General features: G+C 49.9%; 1 protein-coding gene across 2 annotated transcripts in view; it reads right to left on the bottom strand.

Moving 5' to 3' along the window:
- Positions 1-335: 335 nt before the first annotated feature.
- VWC2L (von Willebrand factor C domain containing 2 like) overlaps positions 336-25,022 on the bottom strand; it is a 55,470-nt gene continuing 30,783 nt past the window's right edge. For both annotated transcript variants that reach the window (XM_072875062.1, XM_072875064.1), the window contains one exon: positions 336-1,572. In XM_072875062.1, coding sequence (XP_072731163.1) covers positions 1,424-1,572 — 149 coding nt within the window. In that variant the 3' untranslated portion in view covers positions 336-1,423. The remainder of the gene's footprint in view (positions 1,573-25,022) is intronic.

Genomic DNA, 25,022 nt, shown 5'->3' with positions numbered 1-25,022 from the left:
AGCCTGAGAAAACAAGAGGTGCCAAAAAGCCCGAAGGGGACCCTTCCTTGGAGCGATGGACGCTGCTGGCAGGGACCGCAGGGACCTCTCCTCCCAGCAGGCAGGCACGTAGCTATTTTCTGGAGAGACCCTTCACCAGGAGCCGATTCCCACGGACGCGGCCAGCCCGTCCCCAGCCCCCCGTGCACCCTGGCTTGCTTTATCCCCAGCAGTACGGGACTGGGGGAGAGCCACGGCAGCTCCCTCGCCCGGCAGCAAAGGGTCCTACCCGCCAGCTGAGCCGGTTTAGTGGTGGCAACAGTGATGGGACGTTGCTGGAAACCTCCCTAAGGGTGATGGGCAGACAGGGGATCAGATATTTTAATTCTGGCTCGTGACGGCCGAGTCCCACTGTCGTTGAAGTCAATGAAACGCCCTTGGCTCCAGCGAGAGCAGCCTTGGCGCCGGCAAAACAGGGATGGGGCAAGGCAGGCGAACGCCTGCTCAGCCCAAGAGCTGGTGGAGCCTCGGCAGAGCTGGACCCTCTTCCCTTTGCTCCGCCACCGACGCCCCAGCCAGGCAGCGCACAGAGACAACCCAGGGAAGATGTTGCTTTCTTGGTGCCTTTCCAAGGCTTTCTGGCTCGCCGCCCCCGCCTGCCCGCGCAGCCGGTGTTGGCTCTGGCTCCGATCAAGGTCACGGTGACTGTGTAAGTGTCTTCGACTTTATTGTCCCCACTCAGTGGAGAAAGTGTAACACAGATACAGCTTGTGTCTTGGGTGTCCGGTCGTATACCTGTGCATCTACCTCAGTCCTTCTGCAGGTCACATTCCAGTCAGGTTTTTTTTAACCCCTTCTTCCCCTTTTAATTTCTACCTCCCTCCTGTCTTTACTGGGCCCCCCCCCAATAGACACGATAAAAACGATCCATCGCTTCACTCATAGCTGTATTGCCCCAACGATCCCAGCTTAGGAAGAGGCTTTAAAGAAAAATAAAAAAATCACAATAGCAAAAAAACCTTAAATAAATAAATGTGAAAACCCCACGATCCACATTGTAGAAAGTGAGAGCGGTGAATCGATCGGTGTCTCGGAGGCGTCACCAGTCCAAGAACTTGCGTGGGCCGTTTTTGCTTTTTCCTCCCCAAATCTGACCACCGCATCCCTATCAAGCACTGATAATTACAAAAGCAGAGTAGATACCTAGATACCGGTTACATAGTGTGTAAAGCGAGAGAAGAGCAGGAGGAGGGGGAGAGGGAAACCCTTCCCCGCGAGTAAAATCTCTGCTTGTGTGAAACCCTCACAGGTTTTGCTGGTGACCCTGTTGCAGCTGGCGGTCGGTCGGACGCATGTGCAGCATCGAAGCCATTCCTTCATTGTCGTTGTCATCGTCATCGGCGGGCTGTTAGCCCGGCGGTGCCACTGGCGGGGGGTTTTGCCGCTACAGAGCCTGCTTGCCCTGGCACTCGCGCTTGGAGCACTGCGCCGGCTTCCACCAGTCCCCGTTGTGGCAGTGGCAGATGTTGCAGTCGTCCACCTTCACCTCAATGCCGGCGGGAATTATTGTGGTTCCTGCAAAGCAGTTCGGACCTGCAAAAACACATGGGAGTAACAGAAATAAATACTTTTTTGTTGTTGTTTTTAAATTGGGTGCAGCAGCTCTGCTGTAAGCGCCTGGGAGCAGGCAGGCGCTCAGCCCCAGCCCCTCGCTGTGCTCCGGCTGCAACCTCGCCACTGCCGAAATCAGCAGCGACTCTCCCAGCTTTGCCCCACACCCATCACTTGTCTCAGGTTTTTTTTTTTGTGCCCTCAGGCACTAAATAAAAAAATAATTTGCCTTAAAACTTTCCTTCTCCTGTTTTTGTACCCAACCACTAGTACAAATGGCATTGGATGCCCCATCGAGGCACCCAGCTTTTACTACTCAGTTGCCCACTACTTTAGTATCGCTTTCTCCTAAGATTTGGCTGCGAGATGGACAAGACCATGAGGACAAGCATCAGGACACAGACCAGCTTTCACTGCTCTAACCCAGCGAGCCTGCGCTGAGCTGCAGGGACGAGAGCTGATTCATCCCCAGGACTGCAGCAGCCGTGCCCGAACGCCCAGTAACCCCAGAGACCCCCACCAGCTTGGGGCTGTTAACCATAAATGGACGATGGCATCAAATTAGCAAAAATAATTCACCTCCCAAATAAGCTTTCTGATAAAATCTGTTTTTTCTCAAGGGCGATTCCTTTAATCTGCTCATTATTGGTAATTTTTTTGGCTTCTTTATTACACAATATCAAAGCTGAGCAGCAAGTCAGCAAGGATCTTATTTTCCTCCTTCTCGTAAAAGCTCGGTGAATACCCATTGCCCAGCTGTCCCTCTGCAAACCTCTCCGCCTCCCCTCTTGCTCCTGCATCGCTTAGCGCTGGGAATTAATGTCCGAGCCAGCAGCACAGGGAAAGAAAAATCGGGGCGGTCACATTCGTGGCATCAGGGAAGCATAAAGACATTTGGAAAGTCTCTCGTGGCTCAAGTGCTGCTCCGAAATGTCACCCCTGGGCTGGCCACCGGTTTTAATCTATGCCTCCGGTGCACAAGGCACATTCGAAAGATGAGAGCGTGTACAGACATGAAATTACAGGCAAGTCCTTAGTGCTTAGAATAAGGCTTAAGACTGTTCGAAAGGGAAAATAGGGTCCCTGTGTGGCTGGAAACAGGCTGAGCTGTAGCCAACCCCATGCTTGGGTCTCACCTTTTATAGTATCAGAGAACTATTCACAGAATCACAGAATCACAGAATCACAGAATCGTATAGGTTGGAAAAGACCTTTAAGATCATCGAGTCCAACCGTAGACCTAACACTGCCAAGGCCACCACTACACCATGTCCCTAAGCACCTCATCCAGACGTCTTTTAGATACCTCCAGGGATGGGGACTCAACCCCTTCCCTGGGCAGCCTGTTCCAATGCTTGAGCACCCTTCCAGTGAAGTAAAATTCCCTAATATCCAGGCTAAACCTCCCCTGGCGCAACTTGAGGCCATTTCCTCTCGTCCTATCACTAGTTCATCTCGCTGATTATTAGTGCCCTGACTTTATTAAGATGCTTCTCAGGATGTTTAAGCTCAACAGGCCACGAGTTTGACAGGGCTGGGCTTAACCAGATGCAGGCAATTCAGGTTGGTGCCGAGCCAAACGGTGCCAAATGTTGTTTGTGTCGAAGCGACCTCCTGGCTTTATTAAGGGCCTCTTCAAACGTAGATCAGCTCTACAGCAACTCTTCACATCTGTCTTAATGTAGCCACAGCAGAAGGGCCTCAGAAAGATGCCGCTGATGGTTCCTGTACCAGAATTTGGGGTGACTGGGTGTACCCCAGGGCTGCTGCTTCCTTCCACAGTCAGGACCTGGGAAGGCAGGCTGTGGTGCCGGGAAGGTCTGCGTCTCTGTGGACAGGGGATGATGCCTCCTCCTTTGCCCGGCCAGCGCACGAGTCTGTCAGGACGCCAGGAAGAAGCAGGCTTTTGCTCCAGACAAGGGAATTCAACATCGCTTGTTGAACTAGAGTTCAGGCTACACTGGTCTGCTGGCAGTTGAGGACCATTGCACTGGGCGTGGGGATGTTTTAAGTCTGCTTTGAGCTGGGCTTTGGGCGGGACAACCTCCAAAGGTCTCCTCCAACCTCAGTCATTCAATGGTGCAAAGAACTTCAAAGCCAGGGGTTACCAGCCAAGGGCACGCAGCGATACAGAAAAGCCGAACTCTACATATGCACACATACAGACTATATGTGTTTTTCTTTACATGCATGTGGTTGAAAAAGTCATGACCCATTTTGGTCACAAGCTGAAGGTTTCTGAAGTTGGCATCTCTCCGGAAGACACGATCCCGGTTGGAAAGGCTGTGATCCCAACTGCGGTGTTTCTCTGGCAACCCACTGAAGTTGTCACGTCTTCCCACAGCTTTCGGGTCCCTGCACTGGCTGCCCCGTGCCGCTGCCTGTGCTCTTCATCACAGATTTTAATTCTCTGCTTCATCAAGTCTGGTGGTGGGTGTTGTTGTGTGATGACACCCAGCACGGCCTTCGCCATCAGGTCGGCTCATTTTCTGCTGTTAAATGTCTGCTGCTCAAATGCAATGAAAATGCCAATAATTGTGGCTGGCTGTATTTAAAGTTGAAATAAGTGCCTGTCCCTCTTTAATAGGATGCTCTGATTGCCTGCCGATGTTGGGGATGTCCAGGATGGGCAGCCTCCGTGCAGCAGCTTGCTCCCAGAGCAAAAACCCCTTTTCATTAAAATTTAAACAAAAAGCTTCCTCCAGAGATTAGGGTGGCAAGGAAAAGGGACGATTGTTTTCTCTCTTGTTGCCCTGCGGCTGCCTGTTAATCATCTCATTTGAGAAGCCAATACTGCCTCGACACCCACACGTGTCTCCAGACACAGCCTTCTCCGGGTGCTGAACGGCGGTGGATTTATAGCACCGCCGGTCTGTTCAACGCCGCTAAAAATACGCGGGAGGCCGGCGGCGACGGGAGCTGGTGTGTTTTCTCACTCTCAGGTGGGCCAACCTTCGCCACATGGCCTGGGTTTGGGGACCCCGTGCCCTCTTAGCAGGGTTTTGACTGCATCCCTGTGCTGAAACGCTGCAGGGGCAGAGCTCAGCTCGGGGGCACGGTGAGCCGAGGGCGAGCGAGTTGGGACTGGCCAAAGGGGAACTGCAAACTGGAGAAAAGCTTATTTTTCCTTGCATCCTGCTTATCTGTCCATCCCGTAGCTGCTCCATCATGGCCACAACTGCCCTTCCTCCTCCTCCTGGCAGCCCCAGGTCCCTTCTCCCTCTTGAGCTTCCCCAGGGGGGTCATTTGGAAAATAAAGAATCGTTAAACACCCCTCATTAATGTCCCTGTCCCAGAGCTGAGAAGCAGAAAGCAGACACCGCGACAAAAAGAGAAGATGGATGAGGGGGAGGTACTAAAAGCATCACCCATGCCTTCGAGGTCCCCGGCGGAGGAGGGATGACCCATTTTGGGGACAGCACCACAGCAGCAACGTCCCTGCCCCAGCCAAGGACATAGGGCAGCTCTGCAAAATAGTAATTAAACACTAATAATCTGCCCCTCTGATCTCTGGCATCTATCAAGCCAGGAAGGACTTGGCAAGCGCCTCTGTGTCTAACAGAAAATCTGTGGGATGCTGCCAACCCCCTCCCTTAAAGGGGCTGGGATGCTGCCACCCCCCTCCCCAAAGAGACAGGGTGAAGGGAAGAGGAAAAATTATGGCTATTTTGGATAAATCCTAGGAACTGAAGGCTGGGAGGAACATCAGGGGATGGCCAAACCAGCCCTTGCTGAAGCAGCACCGAGCATCCCTGGGCTGGCCGGCCAAACATCACCTGAGCACACCTAAGGAAGGAGCTGTAGTCAGAGGATGAACCGAGGGGAAAATTACAGCAAGTGGGTTTGTTTTCCTTTTTCTTGGCTTTTAGCAAAATGGATGAAAGCCTGGCTTTGAGCTCTACTGACATCTGCCCTCCTATGAGATGTTTTGCTGCCGTTTCGGGACATCCATCTCTTCTGTCAGACCTTAGTACTTTTAATTTAGGCCAACACTACCACTGCTCTGGACCTGTTTTTTTTGCCCAGCACTCTCTCAAAATAGCCACCTCTGCATTGCCAGAGTGAAATGTTTTCTTTTGCCCACCACAGCAAGCTGGATGGAGCATTTTTGCATCCTCTCCTCGCCCCCTGCTATCCCCACCCCTATAGAAATGTGGATTTCAAACGGAAGGCAAAATTTACACACGCCATTTCTGCTAATTCAACTTCAATTCCCACTGACTGGAATCACTGAAATCCAATTTTCCAGCACCGTCACCGTCAGCCAGCCCCTTTTTTTTCCCATCTAAATTTCTCCCACTGGAAAAGTGGATCCCGTTGGTGGGAGGCAGTGAGCATCGCACCCGTGGCTGAGGCATGAGAAAGATGCACTCGGAGAGGGACACTGCTGAAATTTAGTTGAAAATATGCCCCAGACAAGTGGCATTTTCTATGGCAGAAGTCACCGGGGAGTTTTCCAGCGACCTTGGGTTTTATAGAGCCAACAGCTAATCCACTGCCAGCGACAACATCCAGCACCCGGGGATGCTACGTGGCTTGCGCTGTGCCTTAGAGGAGCTGCAGCCTGTAAGGCCACCAGAAACCAAGACCTGCTTTTGCTCTGCAGAAGAGCTAATCAGACTCCTTAATATTTTTTTTCATCTCCCTTAGATCAACCTCCCAAAATTCCAAAGCTCAGTGCCCCAAACCCACGCTGCTGGGGACTGTCCTGAGCTCTCCCCACTGTGGCTTCATGCTGCTCAGAGGAGATCCTGAGACCAGGATCTGCCGAACTGATGTAAAAAAAATCACAAAGAATGGGACAGAACAGCACAGTAACGGGGGGTTTTTTATTATTATTCGAAGGGAGGCGCTGCTCAGAAACATTTGATGACATGTCAAGAACATCGAGAAAGTTACTTATGATAACAGCAGTAGGAACAAGAAGCTGCTTTGGGCAAGGGCCGTCATCCTGGTCTTTGTAAAAGCATCTTAAGCCATGGCTGCGATGAAAACAGGACAGTAATCACCCTTTTTCCCTTGCTCAGGGAGACTGATGGGAGAAGTTTGCTGCTCCCACAGACAACGTAATGGTGAGATTTGCTTTGCGTAACATAATTAATACTCATAAAAGACCACAGCACTCCGGGCCATTTGCTAGAACAACTGTGAAGATTTTTATGGAGATATATTAGGGACGTTCAGATGCTGTCTTGACGGGAGAGATGTAGCGCGAAGAGAAAAATCATATATGGTTTGTTGTTTGGGAAGACCGACAGCAAATTGTGCATCCGAACGTGTAAGACCAGATACCTGGGTGACGATCCACATTGTGCTGCTGGACTGCACCTCTGGTATGGTCTGATCCCATGCACGGGCGTTAATGTGCTCCTGCTATGTCATGCAACGCTACCCAAGGGTGTGAGATTAAGTCCTCTCAGGACTCAGTGGCACAGTGGTGCTTCAAAGCAACCCCAAACCCCCCAGATCAGATGCTATCACGCTGGGAAAAACTCACGTCCAAACGCAAGAGGAGCAGCCATCCCAGCTCCCCAGCAAACCACATCTGCACGGTCCCCACCACAGCACTATGGGGATGCAGAGGAACACATCTGAATTCAGGAGCATCCCGCACGGATGGTGAGTTAAAGCTGGAAATGGCAGGAGCGTGGGGTTTGATGCTCTCCAGTGCCACGAGCATACGGTGTCACGCTGATGCTTTGGAGGTGCTCGGTGTGGACACCAGCCCGGCTCCTGGGGGCTGCGGACTCCCCGTTGCTTCTCGAGTGGGTTTTACTGAACTCAACAGCTTTGCCTGTGGCTTACAGCAGCTCTGAATTTAGCTTTGTGTGTGCAAAGAAGCAATAAAAGGAAAGCAAATGTTAAGCACCGCGAGCAAGTACGAATCACTCCAGGCCAGCTGTGATATTCAGATTTGCCTTGAATAGCATCTTGCACCAAGCCAAGCTCATCACCTTCACTGGAACTTCTCATGATACAACATCCTAGTTCGGCAAGGAACTAACATATATTAGTTATATATTTTCTGATGATAATCCTATGTCCTAACTCCTTTAAGAGTCTCCCCATCCCTTTAGGAAATATTAAGGTTGACTCCAAGAGAATCCAGCTTATTCAGTCAATGGATAATGTCAAGGAGAGAGGTGCTGGTGGCTAGGCTTATCTACCTTGCACCAGTAATTTAGATAGCCGCTAAATGGCAACTCAATTTAGCCAGCCATCCCTCAGGCTCCCGTATGATGTCCCCCGCAACTAAAGTTGCAAGGGATAAGCAGAAGACGGCGGTGTTTCCCGGCAGTATTTAGGAATGGATACAGCCTAAAAACACCCCCATGGACGCTCATTCAGCTGAATGAGTCTTGACCACTTTGCTTTTGGAGCTTGACCATGAATGCAGTAGGGCATGGGAATCTACTGCTGGCAAGCTGCACCAAACTGGGGGGGCCATTTCTAGTGAACGTGGCCCAGATGTCCTCTCAGTGGGAAGGCGGATTTGTCTTTGCATGTCTCCATGAAACACGGTCTGCAGCATGACCGTCCCATGCCATAGCCATGTGGTCTCCAGTGCTGGCGTCTGGCACTCCCAGCATTGCTTGGCTGAAAAAACCACTCACAGAGCAACGACCAGGTGAGGATCACACCCTGAAACCCACACAAGGATGCTCATGGACAACCCTCCAACAGAGAAACAGGCAAAACACAGCAGAAATACAAGTGACCCCCGGCTCTGGTGGAGAGGGCAGAAATCGCCGGCTGCCTGCACCTTGCGACTTTTTTCATGTCCGGGCTGAACTCTGCGCTCCGGGGGAAGAAAAAACAGCATCTTGTTTTTAATGACAGCCCTGGTTTCTGGAGGTTAACACAGCTCCTCTGTGCTGATCCTGCAGGATCTTTTCAAATGGTCCTTTAGCTTCGTCAATGCTATTTATGCAATCACTTCAGACTGCAAGGAAAGACCTCAATTTGTGGCTTTAATTAATGAGTCGAGGAGGGAAGAAGTCTTGTTTTCGCTGCCTGGTACCGAGACTGCCTGCCCCCCTCTCCCCGCGGGGAGGAGAAAGCAGCGGGTGAAGCCAGAGGTGAGACATAAAGCAGTCAGCTGCCGATGCTGAGCTTTGCCTTACTGAAAATTAAATTTGGCGATGCTCTGCAGGGGGGACTGAAAACCCCACCAAAAGATAACAGCCTGGGAGCTCTTTTGTGTTAGAAAGAGGCTGAAGGCAAAGGTCCCAGCTCAAAGCACCGCCGAAGCCCGAGGGCACCTCGGAAACGGGGCTGCCGCGACTGTGGCGTGTGGGGGGTGAGTTTACACCCCAATAACACCCAGGTCTAACCCCTGGTCTGTGGCTGGTTGCTTCTTAGTGGTGGCAGGAGGGAAGGAGTACACCGCGGCTCTGCCTCCTCCCTGCTCCTGGAGGTGATGTCCACGTCCCCCAGGCTATGGAGGACACAGCTCTTTGCAGACGAGAGGACATCTATTCATCCCACATGTTCCAAATACGTACACCAAGTGAAAATACCCGCCCCCCGGACTCCCCTATAGCCCAAGTCCATCCCCACCCAACCTGCACAAAGGCTCCTTGCAGGGCTGTAAACAGGACCGTTTCAGGTCAGTGCCCCCATCCAGGTCACCAGCAAGTCTTTGAAAGCCCCTTTCCAGCCCGCTCACCCTCTCTGGCAGCAGACGAACTCTCCTAAGCTGCCTGCACCCAAACGTGGAGGCTGCATCAACGCCTCGGCCACCACCCCAATAAAATCTGGATGCTGCTCTGTCTTCGGGACGGAGTAGGAGCCGAGTCCACCAAACCGCGCCAGCCTCGGCGCCACAAATTAAAAATCCCTACAGCAGGCAGGCGGGGGATGCTGGAGGTGTCAGTCCTCGCCGCCGTAAGCAAAACACTTTGCAGAGCCATCTGCCACCCCAAATGCTAATCGGCTGCGCATCTCAGCTTGGAAGCGCTGCGCGCTGGAGCACGTCAATGTTTTCAGCGTGGGTAGGTGGAAGTTGGTCACCAGCACAAACAAGCTATCGTCTGCTAATCCCCTCCCACGCCGCCGCAGACCCGTTGGATGGCAATCGCATCGTGCGGGTGTAAGGAAGCCCTACTCGGCGCGGTGGCTGCCAGGAAGGCGGCGTCTCCATCTGGGGGGGGGGGGGGGGGGCTCCGTCTCGCAGTGGGGCAGGCGGCGAACTGGGGAGGGGGGAAGGCAAAAGCGGCGCCGTTTTTTTGGCAACAGGCCCACGAGCGAGTGGATGCCGGGATGGCATCGCTGCGGGTTTTGTCCCATCCTCCCCATGAGTTGAGGGATGAAAGCCAAGGCAGGCACGGAAAGCTTTGGGGAGGAGGTGTGAGCGAGCACAGGGCTAGCGGTGCCCCCAGCTGCCCCCCTGCCCCTCTGCCATTCAAACGCTCAGGAATTCCTCTGTGCCTCTTTTATTTTTTTTTGGTTGATGTTTTAAAATGCCAAAACAAAGCCTTGCACTGACCTGAAGTATGTAGGTATGTATGCGTGTGTCTGTATACATTTAAGCAAAGCCAAGGAAGTTTGAAAGATACATTTCCCAGAGCCTTTTTTTTGTTGTTCCTTTGCTTTCAGCCAGTGTTTTCCCAGGAGAGGAGGTTTGCGCAAGCTTTCCCACCAAATCTCAGCCTACTCCGGCCTTCATTCACCAGCACAGACAGTACTTGCTTCTCTGCGAAGAGCTCCCAGCAAGGTGGGTATGTCCCTCCTGTCCTCTCTGCTGAAAGGAACCACGTGCAACGATGGACCATGAGATGTTTCTGTGACAAGGCCACCTTCTGCCTGGGATGTTTCCACTTTCAAGCAGAGTATCGCAGGATGATGGCTCTTAGCCGTGGTAACAAGTGTCACCTCCTTGAGGTGGAAGGTTCACTCTTCCTTTGCTGCCTTGTCCAGCCACCCATGGAGAGATGGCACCTCTAATAAATGCCCCAAATTTCACTCTGTTATCTATCTATCTAAAACATTGCAAAATGAGAGCCTTTTCTTTTTTTCTTTGTGGACAAAGCCTGCTGGCTCTGGCTAAAAGCTCCTTGGAGTCAAGTGGTGGTATCTCCTAGCCACCCACGAGCTTTCAATCTTGCGCACCGTTGCCCCAAAGAATTAATCTCCTCCGAAGCTGATCTGCAGCTCTTTTCCATCGTTCCTGCATATTTCACTCCTCACAAGACGATGCTAACAGCCCTTCTCAAGCACTGCCTATTTACATGAGAGATTTTTCCAGCCGTAACTCACATTGCTGGATGCCTGAAGATGCCTAAAAGTTATTTAATCTCCGCATTAAAATATATATATATCTCTGCAGTATCTTTCTCCACTCTAAATCCAAGTTGCTCACTCTAAGCAAGCCCTACATCATTATAAGGAGTGCATTAAAAAAAGGTGAGACCGAGCTGAAAAGCTAAATTCAGGGCAACGGGAGCCTTTCCACTGACTTCCACCAGCGATGAAGCCAGCACAATAAATGAGATAAAAAACACCTCCAGCTCTCAGCCAGCCCAGCAGGACAGGGATCTCCTGGTGGCCCCACGTCACCTTCCGTCTCTCCACGTGCAGAGATGTTCACATCAATCCGGGCTTTGCTCAGAAAACCCCAAGCATCTGCTGCCTTGGAGTCTAATGAATGCAGGGGGCCCACTCAAGTTCCCTAAATTATGACCTGGCTCCCAGTGACACAGACTGATTTAATCCTTGCTGCTTTGCACCACGGTTAGAAAATTACCGATAGCTCATTATCCATCTTAATCAGGAGCGGCAAACAAATGAGGGACAGGGCGACATCCAGAAGGGAATACACTGCATTACTCCTCCTTATTGATAGCACAGTTACTTAATTTGATGTGGAGACATAACTTCAGGCATCACTAAATACTGGAGCAGGAATGTTTTGGTGCAAGGAAGATCTATGGGTGCAATTTAAAAGCAGTCTGTTTAGGAGCGGTGACGTCTACCAGCGCCAATACAGATGTGAGCTGTGCGGACAGACTTGAGATGATCACTCAGCAAGTTAAATAAAGATAGCGGCTCTTCGACAGTTCATAAGCACCAGCCCAAAATCGCAGCCCTGTTTCCCCCTTCCTCCGCCATGCGCGTGGGATGAGCACGATAATGCTCAAGCACGATGACGGTGACCAAGCCCGAGGCTGATGGCCACCTCCAACCTGCCCATCCCCGGGCAGCACCGTCGTTTGCGTTCTGACACACGGCACTGCCTACGCCGGGGCGGCAGCGAAGCTCCAGATTAGACATTTGGCACGGCTTGCTGCGGGGAAGGCAGCATGCAGATGATGGAGAAAAATGCGTGTTCAGCACCAGGCATCTGCAGAAAACAGATCAGCCACAAGCGGTGCCAATGACCGGCAGCCGACACTGCTGCCGGCAGGTACGAGGGGATGCCAGACGGGGCAGGTCCCAGGGTTAAAGCCCAGAAGGAGCGGAACTTTTCCTCCAGCAGGAATATTGTGGACTGAGATATGATAATAAACTACCGGGAGTCTCAACCATGAGAACAAACCTTTTTAATCAGTTTTTAACAACCCAAGACTAGTGCAGATAATCTAATAAACCTGATCTGGGCATGCTAAAGGAAAGAGGGCAAGTGGTATGTTTCCTGCTGCTTTAGATTAAGGGTATTTGCCTCATCGTATGGGCATTTCCCCCAAGCCCGTGCATCCAGCCTCTCTGTTTCTGATCCCAAGTGCACCGACACCAAAGCTGGGAGCACATCTGAGTGCACTTTGAACGCCCCGCAAAACCTCCACTCCCCGTTTCCCCATTTTACTGGGTTTCTGGATTCAGTGGTGGGGTATGGACTCTTGACCAGCAGGGATAGGCATTGCTGCAGTGCTAATTAATAGCTGATACCAAATTCATAATAATTTACCCACTCTGCTGATTGAATAATACACCTGAATTGAGGGCAGCATTGAAGTCGAACCACTGCCACCAAAGTCACGGAGGAGCCAACGCACAGCGTGTCTCAGATCAGCTCTCAGACAGCAGAAGAGCAAATTACAGGCCACAGATCTAGCCTTAAATATAAGGTTCCCCCCCCCCTTTTAATATAAAATGCAGGTTGGCATTTTCAAAGTCACCTATGGGATTTGCACACCAAATTCCTCTTCATTTTAAAAAGAGCTACGTGTGCAAATACCTTAATCAGCACTGAAAATTTTAGCTTATGGTAAAAAAAGGCACAGGCAAGGTGCTCAGCATTGCACAGGCAGCTACTGTGCATATAAAACAGCTTTTTGGAATCAGATTTTTACTGTGTACATTCAAGGTTGAAGAAGGAAAACAGTAACACCTCAAAGCAATAACCATCTATTAAGTGAGAAATGCATGTTTCAACATTTACCTGACCAAACGAAAAGGATTAGCTCTTAAAAATCTCTTTGCAACAGCATAAAGCTTTGGGAGAATACCACAGATTTTTTTTAAAATATAGGTAGATTTTAATTGCAGGCAATGAAAGCTACTCCTAGGTCATTATAACCTTTCAGGTAAGTAATAGGCTTTTAAAAACTTGTCTAAATAGATATTTCCCAAAATGAACTCCAACAGCGCTGAAGGTACATTAATTCTTTTAATGGTTCAAACACGGCAAATAAGGTGAGGGGGTTTCTTTTGGAGCTGGTATAAAATAGGTCCATTTAAAAGAAATCAATTAATAAAACTACTACTAAAATACCGCATCAGCTAACAATGTTACCGGTAAAATCAACAGCCAAAGGGAGGAAAAGTTGGACCTCCCAGAGACTAAGCCTTTAAGTGAAGAAATATATATCCAGGAGATATATAGAGATATAGAGATATATATATAACATGCTGTTGCATTTTTGCTGCCTTCAGCTTGCCAACTTGGGTCCTGAGAGCAGCCACGGGACAACGCGTGCCGTGGGACAGGCTCGGTCCGGGTGACCATGCCCTTACGGCTACTATTTCCCAGGTCACCCAAGAAAGGAATTGGGATGTCGAGCGGCAAAATCGGCCAGGGACGTGGCTGGATGTTCCTCCTGCCCACTGCAACGGTGTTCGGGCACCTCCCAAGGCACCGTCCTCAGCCACTGGCAGGCAACAGCAGCTCCAGCAGGCAGCAACAGCTCTTCGTCCATGCAGACGTGAGGGGAAACCCTCATCTAGGGAAGCAAGTGGCAAAATAGCCCTTGATTGCAAAAGTACCGGGTCTTTGCTCTCTGCCTGGGTATCTCCATTCAAAGGCAAAGGTTAACAACAAAAGAATAACAACCGGGACTTTCTCTCTGGGTCTTCTGAGCTTTTAGCCAACTTATTCACCTCTTGGTTGTGCTCGGTGTGAAAATTTAATGATTTTTATGGCCCATTTTAACATTTTTATGTCTTTTTTCTTCAGAAAAAAACCCCACATTTGGTGTAAGAATTAAAACAGTATTTCATCCTTAACTGCAATCACAAATGATGTATGGAAGCGAGCTGGCTGCACATCAACTCAATATAAAGCCAGAATTGAATCTAACTTGGTCACTACAGCTGTGCATGATGTTTTATGGGGTGGGGGTTTTTTTCATATCAGTCATAAATGAAGTGGAAACCGTGACTGTGCTAATTTTGTATAAAACATGAGGAAAAAAACGCAAAATGAGGGGGAAAAAAATGGAACCAGGATTACTATGTATTTATCCGAGTTGTGCATTTAGATGTGCAGTCTCCTGAAAACCCAACCCACCGTCGGATAATGAAACTACAGCGGTTAACGCACGACGACAGTCGCAGCACTACGCGCGTTAGTCGCGGCAACGGTTGCCCGCTGGTATGAGTAAACCCCTGCGCAAACCCCTTGCCAAGTGGCAGGAGGGTTTCTTCAGCTGCAGGAAACCACAGCTCAGGACGAACCTTCAGCTCCTGTCTGAAAAACAGAGCTTCATCGCAATCCAGGTGACTGGGGGAACACGTCAATTGGTAGAAAAATGCCTTTATGCCTTTCAACCAGTGTGAGATGAAATGTGATGCTTTGAGAGCATCAGCACAGTCCCATTTTTTTTTTTTCACCTGGCGACAGCTTTTCCTGACGAAGGTTTTGAACGTGGGATCGTGTTAGAAATGGAACTTTAAAGAAAAGCAAAAACTTTTCATGTAAGAAGAAAGCTGCTGCTGAAACCATTGCTTTCTACTCCTGGCTCGTGTTTCAGTTGTTGGGTTTTCTGCTGCCAGTTTTGAGCAGAACCCAATTTTCGCACTTGCTGTGACACAGCAAGCCCATCTCCTGCCGTCTTCAGCACCGTTGCCCAGCCTCCTGGCCTCCATCGTCTTCACCACTGTTCCCCATCCTCCCAGCCTCCACAATGATGGACACAGATTGGCCACAGGCAGGCAAGACCCAAGTGAAAGGTAAATTTACTGAACGTGTGCGTGTATACACGCTAGACGTCCAAGTCAGTCACCAAAGGTCCTGTCCAGTCAAAGGACTCTTCTGGAGGGTGCTTAACAGAGCCAAGCGGCATCGGCCTTTGGGTTTGCCTTTTTTTCATCCTTCTAAGTTTGTTAAATATAATCGCACCCCAACCTTCAGGTCAGGCTGCCGTGGCAGGGCTCCCACTTCTATGCCAATCTGTACAAATGGTTGATTACCCGGAGAAAGGGAATAACCGCAATGGCAGAAAGTTATTCGCGAATTTAATTACCTGCCTGGGACATGGAAAAAGAAACGCAAGAGAACACCTCCCCTCCGACCTCACCCCAAGCAACTGATAAGCTTGCTGTTAGAGAGACAAGAGACGGCGCTGCTGTGCCAAAATCTGCAGCTCCTGATGGAACAGGAGGCGGAGGAAGGGGCAGGATGGATGGACCGCGATGGCACACACGGGGAGAGCAAACCACTGCAAGGACAGGCACACCTTGGTCTGATGGACAGATCGAGACACGCAGAGGTTAGTGCCTCTGGAATAAACGGGCTCCAAAACCTTCTGCTGGGATTTCTTCAACAGCTGCAGAAGCAGCTTTAATCCATGTTTTGTCCCCAAATTTTGCTCTTCTGAGGGCCCATTACGCTACCTGAATTTAATGGTATCCATGGCATTTGCACAATGCTTTCTGATGGTCCGTGCAAAGAGTCAGGTTGCTAATAAAAATAAAATGAGTGGTGCTGGTTTTGCATGTGAATAGTTACATTTAACGAAATCATCAAATGGAAAAGGATCGTCCTTTCCTTTGCTAATAATTCTGGGTGCCACTACAAAATGCATTACCACAATCTATGTGGGCTTTTATACTCGAGCAGATGCCATGTGATATTATGCTGATGTGCCAGGACAGGATAGTTATTTTGCACTGTAAGGTAGCAGATAGGAATGATGAAAGGCTTTATGGTGCATATATATGGTTCTGCAGCCCTTCCCCCCAAATTTTCAGAATGCTTCGTTACCCCTCATTCTGCCGGTCTGTTTTTATTACTTAATTACTGGATAAAACTATTACTCGCTCTCTGGTCTCGGTGGCACCACTGTACTCGAATGGCTCACAACCAAGAGCCCGTCATCATCGCAGCATCCGCCATGAGGGATGTGCACAGGGGAACTGAGACACAGAGGCAGTGCCCTGCTCGAGGGGCTGTGGGTTATTAAAACTAAACCCACAGCAGAAGCACTAAGCACTGCGCCGACCTGATGTGCAGCCCTTAAATTTTCATCTCTTGTTGGAAGGTCTACAAGCTTTGGTGGTTGGTTACAGGGGCTTTTGTAGTGGCACAAAGACGCGGGGTGATGGTGCTCCTGGCCCAGGTAGAGGTGGGGAGGGCAGGACAGCTTCAGGGACCCCCACCCGTTCCACCTCCCGTAGACAGACAGCGCCCGAAAAACCCAACAGATTCATCGCAGTAATGTGTGGTCGTGGGTCTACCGGGGGAATTAAACCTGTTGTTGCCTCTTGACCCTCATATTTGCAGTACAGGGCACAGTACTCAGCTGTGTGATGGGGAGAGCCCAGGCCATCCCATGCAGCAGCCCAGTTGCCCCAGGTGAAGGAAGCACTCAGGTCACTCTCTCCCCTTCAGCAGACAACTATTTTTAACAAAACTTGGAGGAGCATGATACGTTTGAGGCTGCAAACTGCGTTCTCAAATGTGATGGAAATTGGTTCAGACCTTATTGGCGGGGAAAGGAACTGCGGGACAGAGCGGCAAAGTGATGGACAACGACTTCCAAATGAAAGTCCCCATTTCTGAGTGTTTTCACACTCTTGAGCAAGAGTGTCTTGTTCTTCCTGTGTTCATTTTGTCCTTTAGAAATTTTTTTAAAGCCAGAAGGGGGATTTAGACATTAGAACAGCTACTGACCTGATACAAGTTAATGATTTTATAAAACGCCTAAAAAATGCTTTACTTTAAAAGATTGATGTTTCCTATTGTATTTTTTCAATGCCAATTAATTACTTAATTCATTAGCAATGTAGCACAAGAATAGTCTTTGAAAATCCGGTGCTTTGTGTAGATGCCTTTAATTATGGATAATTAAATACTGTGGAAGGACCTGATTATACCTCTGAGCATTTTCTAATCTGGAAAATGAAACACGCTCTTGTACTCTCAAATGCATATAACAAAAGCTGAGCTCAACAACTACCCGCAGGAAAAAAAGATGGGGGAAAAAAAAAAGCACCCCAAAATCCAGACCAGCCCCAAACCCCACAACTAAAGGAGGGTTAGAAATTCCTGAGGAAGCTCGAAGGCTTTGTGCACACCCTGCCTGATTTACTTCTCCGCAGGGGGCTGTACACAGTCCCTGCCTTGTCGGGGATACGAACGGAAGCCCAAGCAAGCTCAACACAGAGCTGCTGCAGCCAGCGAGCAAACACGGGCTCAGGGCAACTCGATGTTAACACTTGCTAAAGTTGGGAACAGATTTCCAGATGGTCCTTTGTACATAGGGCTGCAATAGCCAAAACTGCTAAAAAGAGCAAAGCACTCTCCAAATGAAATCAGGGCTGACCTTGGAAGATGAAAACTTGCCAGCGCCAGAAGTTACTCTATTAGTTTGGCTTCGCATTCCTTCCCCTTCCTTTTTTGTTTTTATTTTCTCCTCTTTATTCCTCCGCAGCTATCGCAGTGAGAAAGTCAGCATCCAGAGGGCTATAATAACCAGCGTCACTGTCCCAGAAAGGGTTTTCATCTCAGAAGAAAGCCAGGGCAATGTTTGTTTTGAAGGCAGCATCGCCCCAGCGTTTTCCAGACAGATCCCCTCCCTGCTGCAGCTGAGACCCTGCAGTAGGCCCAGGGAGGTTTATTTCTGGCTCTTTTTGTACTTCCTGGAAAAAAGTGGGGGGAAAGGAGGAGCACCGGCGTCTAAATAAAGCCAATCTGTGCTGTCACGCCAGGCACCCTCGCTGCGCACGCCCTCCCTTCCTCCTCCCTCTGGCATCTTATTTATACCACGGCCAATTCCTCCCAGCATCCCTGCCCCTCCTGCGCCCTCCAAAACCCATTTCCTTCTGCCTTAATTAAAAGCCACCGGTCACGGTGCCGAGTGATAAAACGAGGCCAGGGGCTTTTCGTTGCTAGTGGCCAGTCCCGCTTGGCTGGGAGCTGACTTTTGCCGCTGGGCAGCCCGGCCCAACTCCCTAACGAACGGCAGGTTATCAATGCGCCGAGCACATATGCTACAGAACCGGGCCGTTAAGCACCGTATCGCAAGCGAGCCATCAGCCAGCGAGACTAAATACTTACAGAGAGCAGAGGCCAGGGCTGGGTAAACCTCCAGCGGATGCTTTCGAGAGCAAACAGCATCTATTTATCGCCCCCGACTCTTATTTGGTATCCTTCTTCCCTGGGCCATGAAGTGATTGCCAAACCCAGTGAATAAACTCTGCCGTCTTTATTGAAGGTATTTCTCAGCTGGAAAATTTTGGGAGAAAAATCAGGACAGGTCCTGTGAAACCTTAGGGGCAGGATGACACAAGAGGGACAAATAAATGGGCTTCACACCAGCTCGGTTTGATCTGGAGCAAAAAAAAGGAGGAAAATGTCACCCGTAACGCACAGGCTGCCTGGCTGCGTTAAGGAGTCAAAGTATCAACCACGACTTTGTGGCCGCCATGTCCAAGTGTGGGACGTTGTTCTGCCCCGGAGATCCCCTCCTGCGTGCACAGCCAAAATCTTCGATGGAGGCAGCTGATTTCAGCTGAGAACTGTAGAAACTCGGCAACCGCAGGGTGAAATGCACAACTAGACACTACAGCATATCAGACGTGTTATCAATGCCGCCCAGGGACGTGGTTTGTCAGGATTCTCCTCCCGATGCTGCCAGAAAGGCTCCCTCCCATAGGCGAGGGGTCAGAGACTCACTGCCAGTCCCTCGCCAAGAGGCAACCTCCTCCCAGCGTGACGGCAGCGGGGTAACGCTGAAAGGCAGGGGTGTAGCAGACCCCACAAAGACAGCAATAACTCCTCATTAAAAGGTGCCATGCCTGCAAGCACTGCCAGACTCATTGCCGCTTTGACCTTACCAGTTGGGAAAGTTTTGGACATAATGAGCTTATGTGGGGAGATCTTATTTAATTTATTTTTTTTTTCTCAACAGCTTAGTGGAAAACAGAAAGCCAATGATATGTAGCCCCTTTGCTGACCCCCACGGCAGTGACCTGCCTACTAATGCATACAGTGATGGAGAACCATTGGGTTGGCCCCACCTAGGAGTCTATGTTCAACCAGCACGTGCAATACCTGGTTTACTGCAGACTTCCCTGTGCCAACGTTTCAAGTACCAGAGCAAGCCGTGCCTAGAAAGCCCAGTCCTCAGTCGGGAGGACAAAATGCACCGATTTCCTTGATGCACCTTGAGCATCGCCTTCACATCTGGCAAATCCTATTCCAACAAGGAAAAGTTTTCACACACCGCTCTGAACCCCGGCGCATCCACAGGGCTGGAGGAGCCCAGCCTGTTTGCCGTGTGCTGGCTGTCCCGGCAAGTCTGACGGTGCCTATCGGCATCCCGCCTGAATCTGCCAAGCGTGGTCACTGCCACCGGTCCCAATTAGCCGGCGGTCTCCTCTAATCTCATCTCTGGCTACGGGATAGCCGCGGCACTTTTTGTTTAACCCGCAGTTAGGAGAGGAGCTTCTTGCTTGATCACACGTGAACCCAAGGAGGGAGAGCGCAGGCAGTGCCTCCCTGAGACGGAGAAAACAAGCAGGGGAGCAGGGGCAATGCCAACTGCAAAAACCACTACTGCATGCAACACAGGAGCAAGAGAAGTCTTGGTTTTGTTGCTGGGGGCTTATAATCCCTTCCTTCGAGGCCATTCCCCTTCCATCACTGCTCCTTGAGCCTTTAGATCCATAGATATAAATTAGGCTAAATCTGTAATGAAAAGTAATCAGCTTTATTTCACCGGTTGGCCCACTTGGGAAACCCAAGCGACCATTTGGGCAGGGAAGTCCTTCGAGTACAAATGAAACTGTTCAAGCAGGGGCTCTGGGAGGTTCACACCGAGCACCGGGGCAGCTGAACCAAGCACAGCCCCTCTGTGTTTCTCAGTCCCTTGCTCAGATTTTGGCAAGATCTTTTTGGCAAAAAATGGCAGCAAACCAAAGGAGGCAGAGCAGCAATGTGGGGAGGGTGTGCAGACCCTCCTAGCCAGACATGCCAGCTCCCTTCCCAGATAAATGCACCCCGGGAGGACGGCTGGCTGTAACCTCTCCGATCGTCCCAAGGGGCAGGACTGCCTCGCAGGGCCGGCAGAGCAGCATCCCCCACTGAGAGGGCACGAGGCCGGCTTACATGGGTGCAGGAACTGGCCCTGGCTATTTTTTTGCTTGCAACAACTTCGTTATCGAGCTGTTAGGACAAATGAGAGAGGGGGGCAAATCCTCTGCTGCTGAAAAAGCACGGGTGTTTCCCTTGGAGCAAGGCAGCCAGGCCAGTTTACACCAGCCTTAGGAGCTGGACCACAGTGTATTTGCTCTCTAGGGGGGCACGAATGTAGCCGAGAAAAACCATGCCGTCTGTGCAAAACATCGCAAATATATCCAATTGTTACTATTGTGGACAGGTTTCCATTTTTAATCACAGTTTTCCAAGTCCTTACTAATTACCATTTGGCATTTCCTGTAATACATTTCTTTTTTGTTCGACGCAGCCTGAAAAGTAACCAAAACTTCTCTCTCGCCGCTCTCCCCGTAGCACGGCGAGGGCACCAGAGCCTCATGCGCATCCACCACAGCGTGTCAAGCAAAAGCAAGCTAAATTCATTCATTAATAGCTGGCAGCCACTGCCCTGATCTGTAACCCAGCGGGCAGGTCTGCAGCTGCCGTGCCGTCGGGAAGGGGTCGGTGCCCACACCACCCGCACGACTGCCGGCTTCTGCTTGCTGGGAGATAAGGCATGACGCATCGGATGCTGCTGCGGACCCGGTTCGGATGAATAATCCTCATGCAGAAGGAGTCCCTTGGATGTCAGCGGTGGCTGCAATGAGTCAGAGATCAGAGAACGAGGCTTTTCTGGAAGGAACACCCAACATCGGCTCGGCCCTCATGAGATCAGAGCCTTTGACGTGCAAACTGAGCCGGCTCGGCACCCAAACGCTGCACATCGGCTGCAGCACATTCCCCAGCCTCTGCTCAGACACAGGCCGAGGAGCTGATGGGGGGATTATTTACTCCCCTGTTTTTGTAGCCGTTTCTGTATGTGGTGAGAGCTGAGAGGGGATGGCATGAAAGCACGCTGGTATTTTGGTTCACAAGACAGAAACCAAGCAAATTGCACTGACCTGAGCTAATGAGACTCAGGAGTACTGAAGCAATATTGAATGAGGGCTCTTCCACCCACGCCTCCTGACATTTCCCATGCATTTCAATCAGATGAGAAAGTGCAATTCAAGGTGCTATTTGGCAAACAGCAAAGCCCGCGGGCCTGATCCTGCAAGGTGCGGAGGGTTTCCTGAGACGCGCTGGCTGCCGGCAGCCCTCTCCAGCCAGGCGCGGAAGGTGGTGGCCCAAAGGCATCTAACCCCAGAGGAGTATTGTAATCCCATCCTGGACCTGACTACTTACCCAGGCGAGGGTGAGAGCCGAGCGGGAAGGACGTTTCCCCATCGCAGTCGGAACTATCTCTGCTATTCCTCTCCCACTCAAAAGGGGAGGAAAAGTCAAAGTCGCAAGCACTTTTTGGGTGTAATAAAATCAGAGCAGGTTGCCTGAAATAATTCATCGGGCAAAAAGCCCCTTCATTTCTGTCCTCCCTATGTGAAGTGTTCCAAATTATAAAATAAAGGTCTACATCCAAAACCATGTCACCCCCCTCCACCCTCCCAGATTTGAGTCAGTTCATTTTGAAAGCATTAAAATGGGGCATCTGATCATTTCAAGGTTTTTTCCTGACCTTTTTTAACGTACAAACAGTGAGTTTGCTATAATTGGCCCTTTTCCCAGGGACGTTTCAGTGAGTCAGCATTTTCTGACCAACATATTCCCATCTTCTTCAAATACGCTCAACCGGCTGCAGAGAATAAAGTCTGAGCTTTGAAAGATCGGGGAGAACTTTGTGTGCTCATCTTCACACAGACCCATTTCTCTCAATAAATCCCTGTGCAGGACATCAGTACTTTTCTTTTTGGTACATCAGCTCCTGCTCCATTTATTCTAACAAACATGAGCTTCCCTACCACCACCAAACTCCTGGCACAAAACATTTTAACTGGGACAAAACTACGGCTTCCTTTATGTAAAATGAGTTATACCAGTTTACATCAGTTGTGGGACTGGTCCATATCTAGTTTTTTTTTCTTAAAACTACTTCACTGAATTCCTTGTGGCAATTATGATTTCAGAAACAGGTACAAGTGGAATACCTACGTCCTAGAGTTTACCTGGAAGGAATAAACCTGGGGAGCCTCCATGCACAAGAAATACAATATTGCGCACATGGTGCAGAATATGTGTGACGAGGATGTAGGAGCTCTGGGATACCTAAGGGGAGCTTTGATTGCCTTTCCACCTTCCTAGGGGATGAAATCTAACTTGCAGTTGGCACCTTTTGTGCAAGAATAAGGTTAAATACATATGATTAGATCACACACATCCCGAGTGCATCACGGACAGGGTAGATTTCACTGGAACTCTCTTAGATAGGACTGACAGTCTGTGGTGTTTTCCATGCTGTTTTGAAGGGGTTTTAGCCCGATTTTTTGAGTTTCTACTATGAGCAAATTCTGATTTTTACGGTTTTAAGTTTCAAGAACTTGCGTACAAAAAGAAATGATAAGGAATACAGGCATGCCTACGCAGGGCTGCTAAGAGCGACCGTGTTTTGCAATGAGACCCACCTAGTACATACCTACACCCCAGCGGATGGGTTCCTTCAGTCCAGCAGAAAAGCAGCATGTCCTCAAGACACAGAAGTTAGGAGGACCCGGGGCCATTACTGTCTTTGCTCATGGCCTACTGTATCACCTGGGCACATCACTGCCCTCCTCCCTGCTCCCTCTCCTCCCCAGTCCCTATTTCGGGTGTGAGCTCCGCACCTCGAGTCTCTGCACATGAAGTCTCCTGGTGGCTTAGTGCTTCTGGAGACAAAAATGATACGGAGTAAGAGTGCAGTGGCAGCTTTTCTTGTGGAGGGACTCAGAGAGCGCACCCATACTGCTAAATAAAACAGGGCATGAGACTCTCCTCTGGCTCTAATGCCATGTGGCAAAGACTAGCCACATCCACACCACCCAGCGCTTCTCCTTGGACCTCCTCCAGACCCCAGGAGGTGCCCTCTTCACCCTAAGACGTAATTATTTTGTGTGCATTTCTTTGGACTGCTTGCACTAGCAGGGGGGCAGCCCTGCAGCCCAGCAGGGTGACGGTCCCTTAGCATCAAGGGTGCCGTACGTGCCTCAGCGTCGGGGTGAAGACACGGCTGGGCAGTGGAGCACACAAAGCTTGCTAAAACAGCACTGGCTGACTGCTGCGACTTAGGTGTGCCACCCATTACAAAGTGCTGACAATCAGGGTCCCGTGGGCGAGTGCTCTGCCCAGCCCTCCTTTATTTAGCTGTACCACTATGGCCAGAGGTGCGAGGAACCGAACCACACCAACCCAACCAGCCAAAGCAAAGAAAGCAACATCCTCTCCTCTTTTCCACTGGGCTTTTATTTGATGATGACCAAGCCTCAGCTCTTCAGTCTTAGGTATGAATCCAGATCAACATTGAGAAGAGTTTTCTAAACACAAATACAGAAAGCAAGAGATTACCCCCAACCAGCCCAGCTCTTTGCAGGCTGTGCTGCAGGAATTGAGGCGAGAAAAGCCTCATGCTGCAGGAGCGATGCCCTGGCGCTGAGCTCTTAGACTGAGAGCTGAAAGCACCATGGAAAGTCAGAGCATGAAGACAGCTAACTGAGAGAGAGAGAGGTGGGCCAAGGGGGTGGAAGGAAATGCAGGCTGATGTTTATGGGCAGAAGAGCATCTCTGGACAACAGGAAGTGGCAATATCTGATGGCAGTCTTGGCAACGCACCAGCCTCGAGCCTGTCCTACAGGAACCTTCTCCAGACAGAACAGCTCAACCACTGTCACACAGCAGCATCGCCGCCACGTATAAATAACACTCTTTCACCCTCACCCGGATGTGCTGTAACAAATTTTGGGTCCCTCTGGCAAACGGTTCCACAAAACTTGCACTTATTTTCATTCTGCCCAGGAGATGCACTCCATCAGCGAATCAGGGATAGAGATGAAGAAAAACGCACCTTAAAAATACTTTTTAGTTTCTTCAGCCGAACTGATCGGTGAGTTGGCAAGCATAACAGGCTAGGATGATGTGCAAACGTACAGTAATACCCAGAATGAGATTACTGCACTGATTTCCTTCGCAGAGGTGCGTAGGTGTAGAAGAGACAGAAGGCTGTAAGTGAAATGCAGGACCCTACCAAAGAAGCAGAGAGGATGGAGACGTAGAAAAGGCGGAGGGAAGGAAAGGAAGTGGGAGGAGAAAACTTCTAAGTGCCTTTTTTAATTTTAAGTTTTCTCAGACTTGCTTAGCTCTAATCTTTAATTCATATTTTCATTACAGTCTCTTTGCTCTGTAAAGTCTGCATTTCACGTAAAAGGAGCAGTTCAGACACCAATTATTTGACATAAGTCAACCCCTTGTTAAAGTCCTCTACTCTACATATATGTAGGCTCCAATAAAAGAAGCATTAAACATTCATTAAATTAGAAATACATGAAGACAGTGTCTGCCACTCTTCTCATACAGATATGCTGAATAATCCCAACCTTCCAGAGCAGCAAAAGCAAACCCATCTCTAATCCTTTTAGAAAGCCCGGCCATGCAAAACACCCCAGCCTCCTGCAATTTGCCTGTGAGTCACCCAGAGATATAAGCTCTTGCAGGTCAGATCCTCAGCTGGAGTAAATGAGAGTACAACAACGCTGCCGGCGTTACACCAAGTGAC

Source organism: Ciconia boyciana, chromosome 10 (assembly GCF_034638445.1).
Source record: "Ciconia boyciana chromosome 10, ASM3463844v1, whole genome shotgun sequence".
NCBI classification, from domain to species: Eukaryota; Metazoa; Chordata; class Aves; order Ciconiiformes; family Ciconiidae; genus Ciconia; species Ciconia boyciana.
Note: the sequence above shows the minus strand (reverse complement) of the source record. Positions and strands in the feature narration are given on the sequence as shown.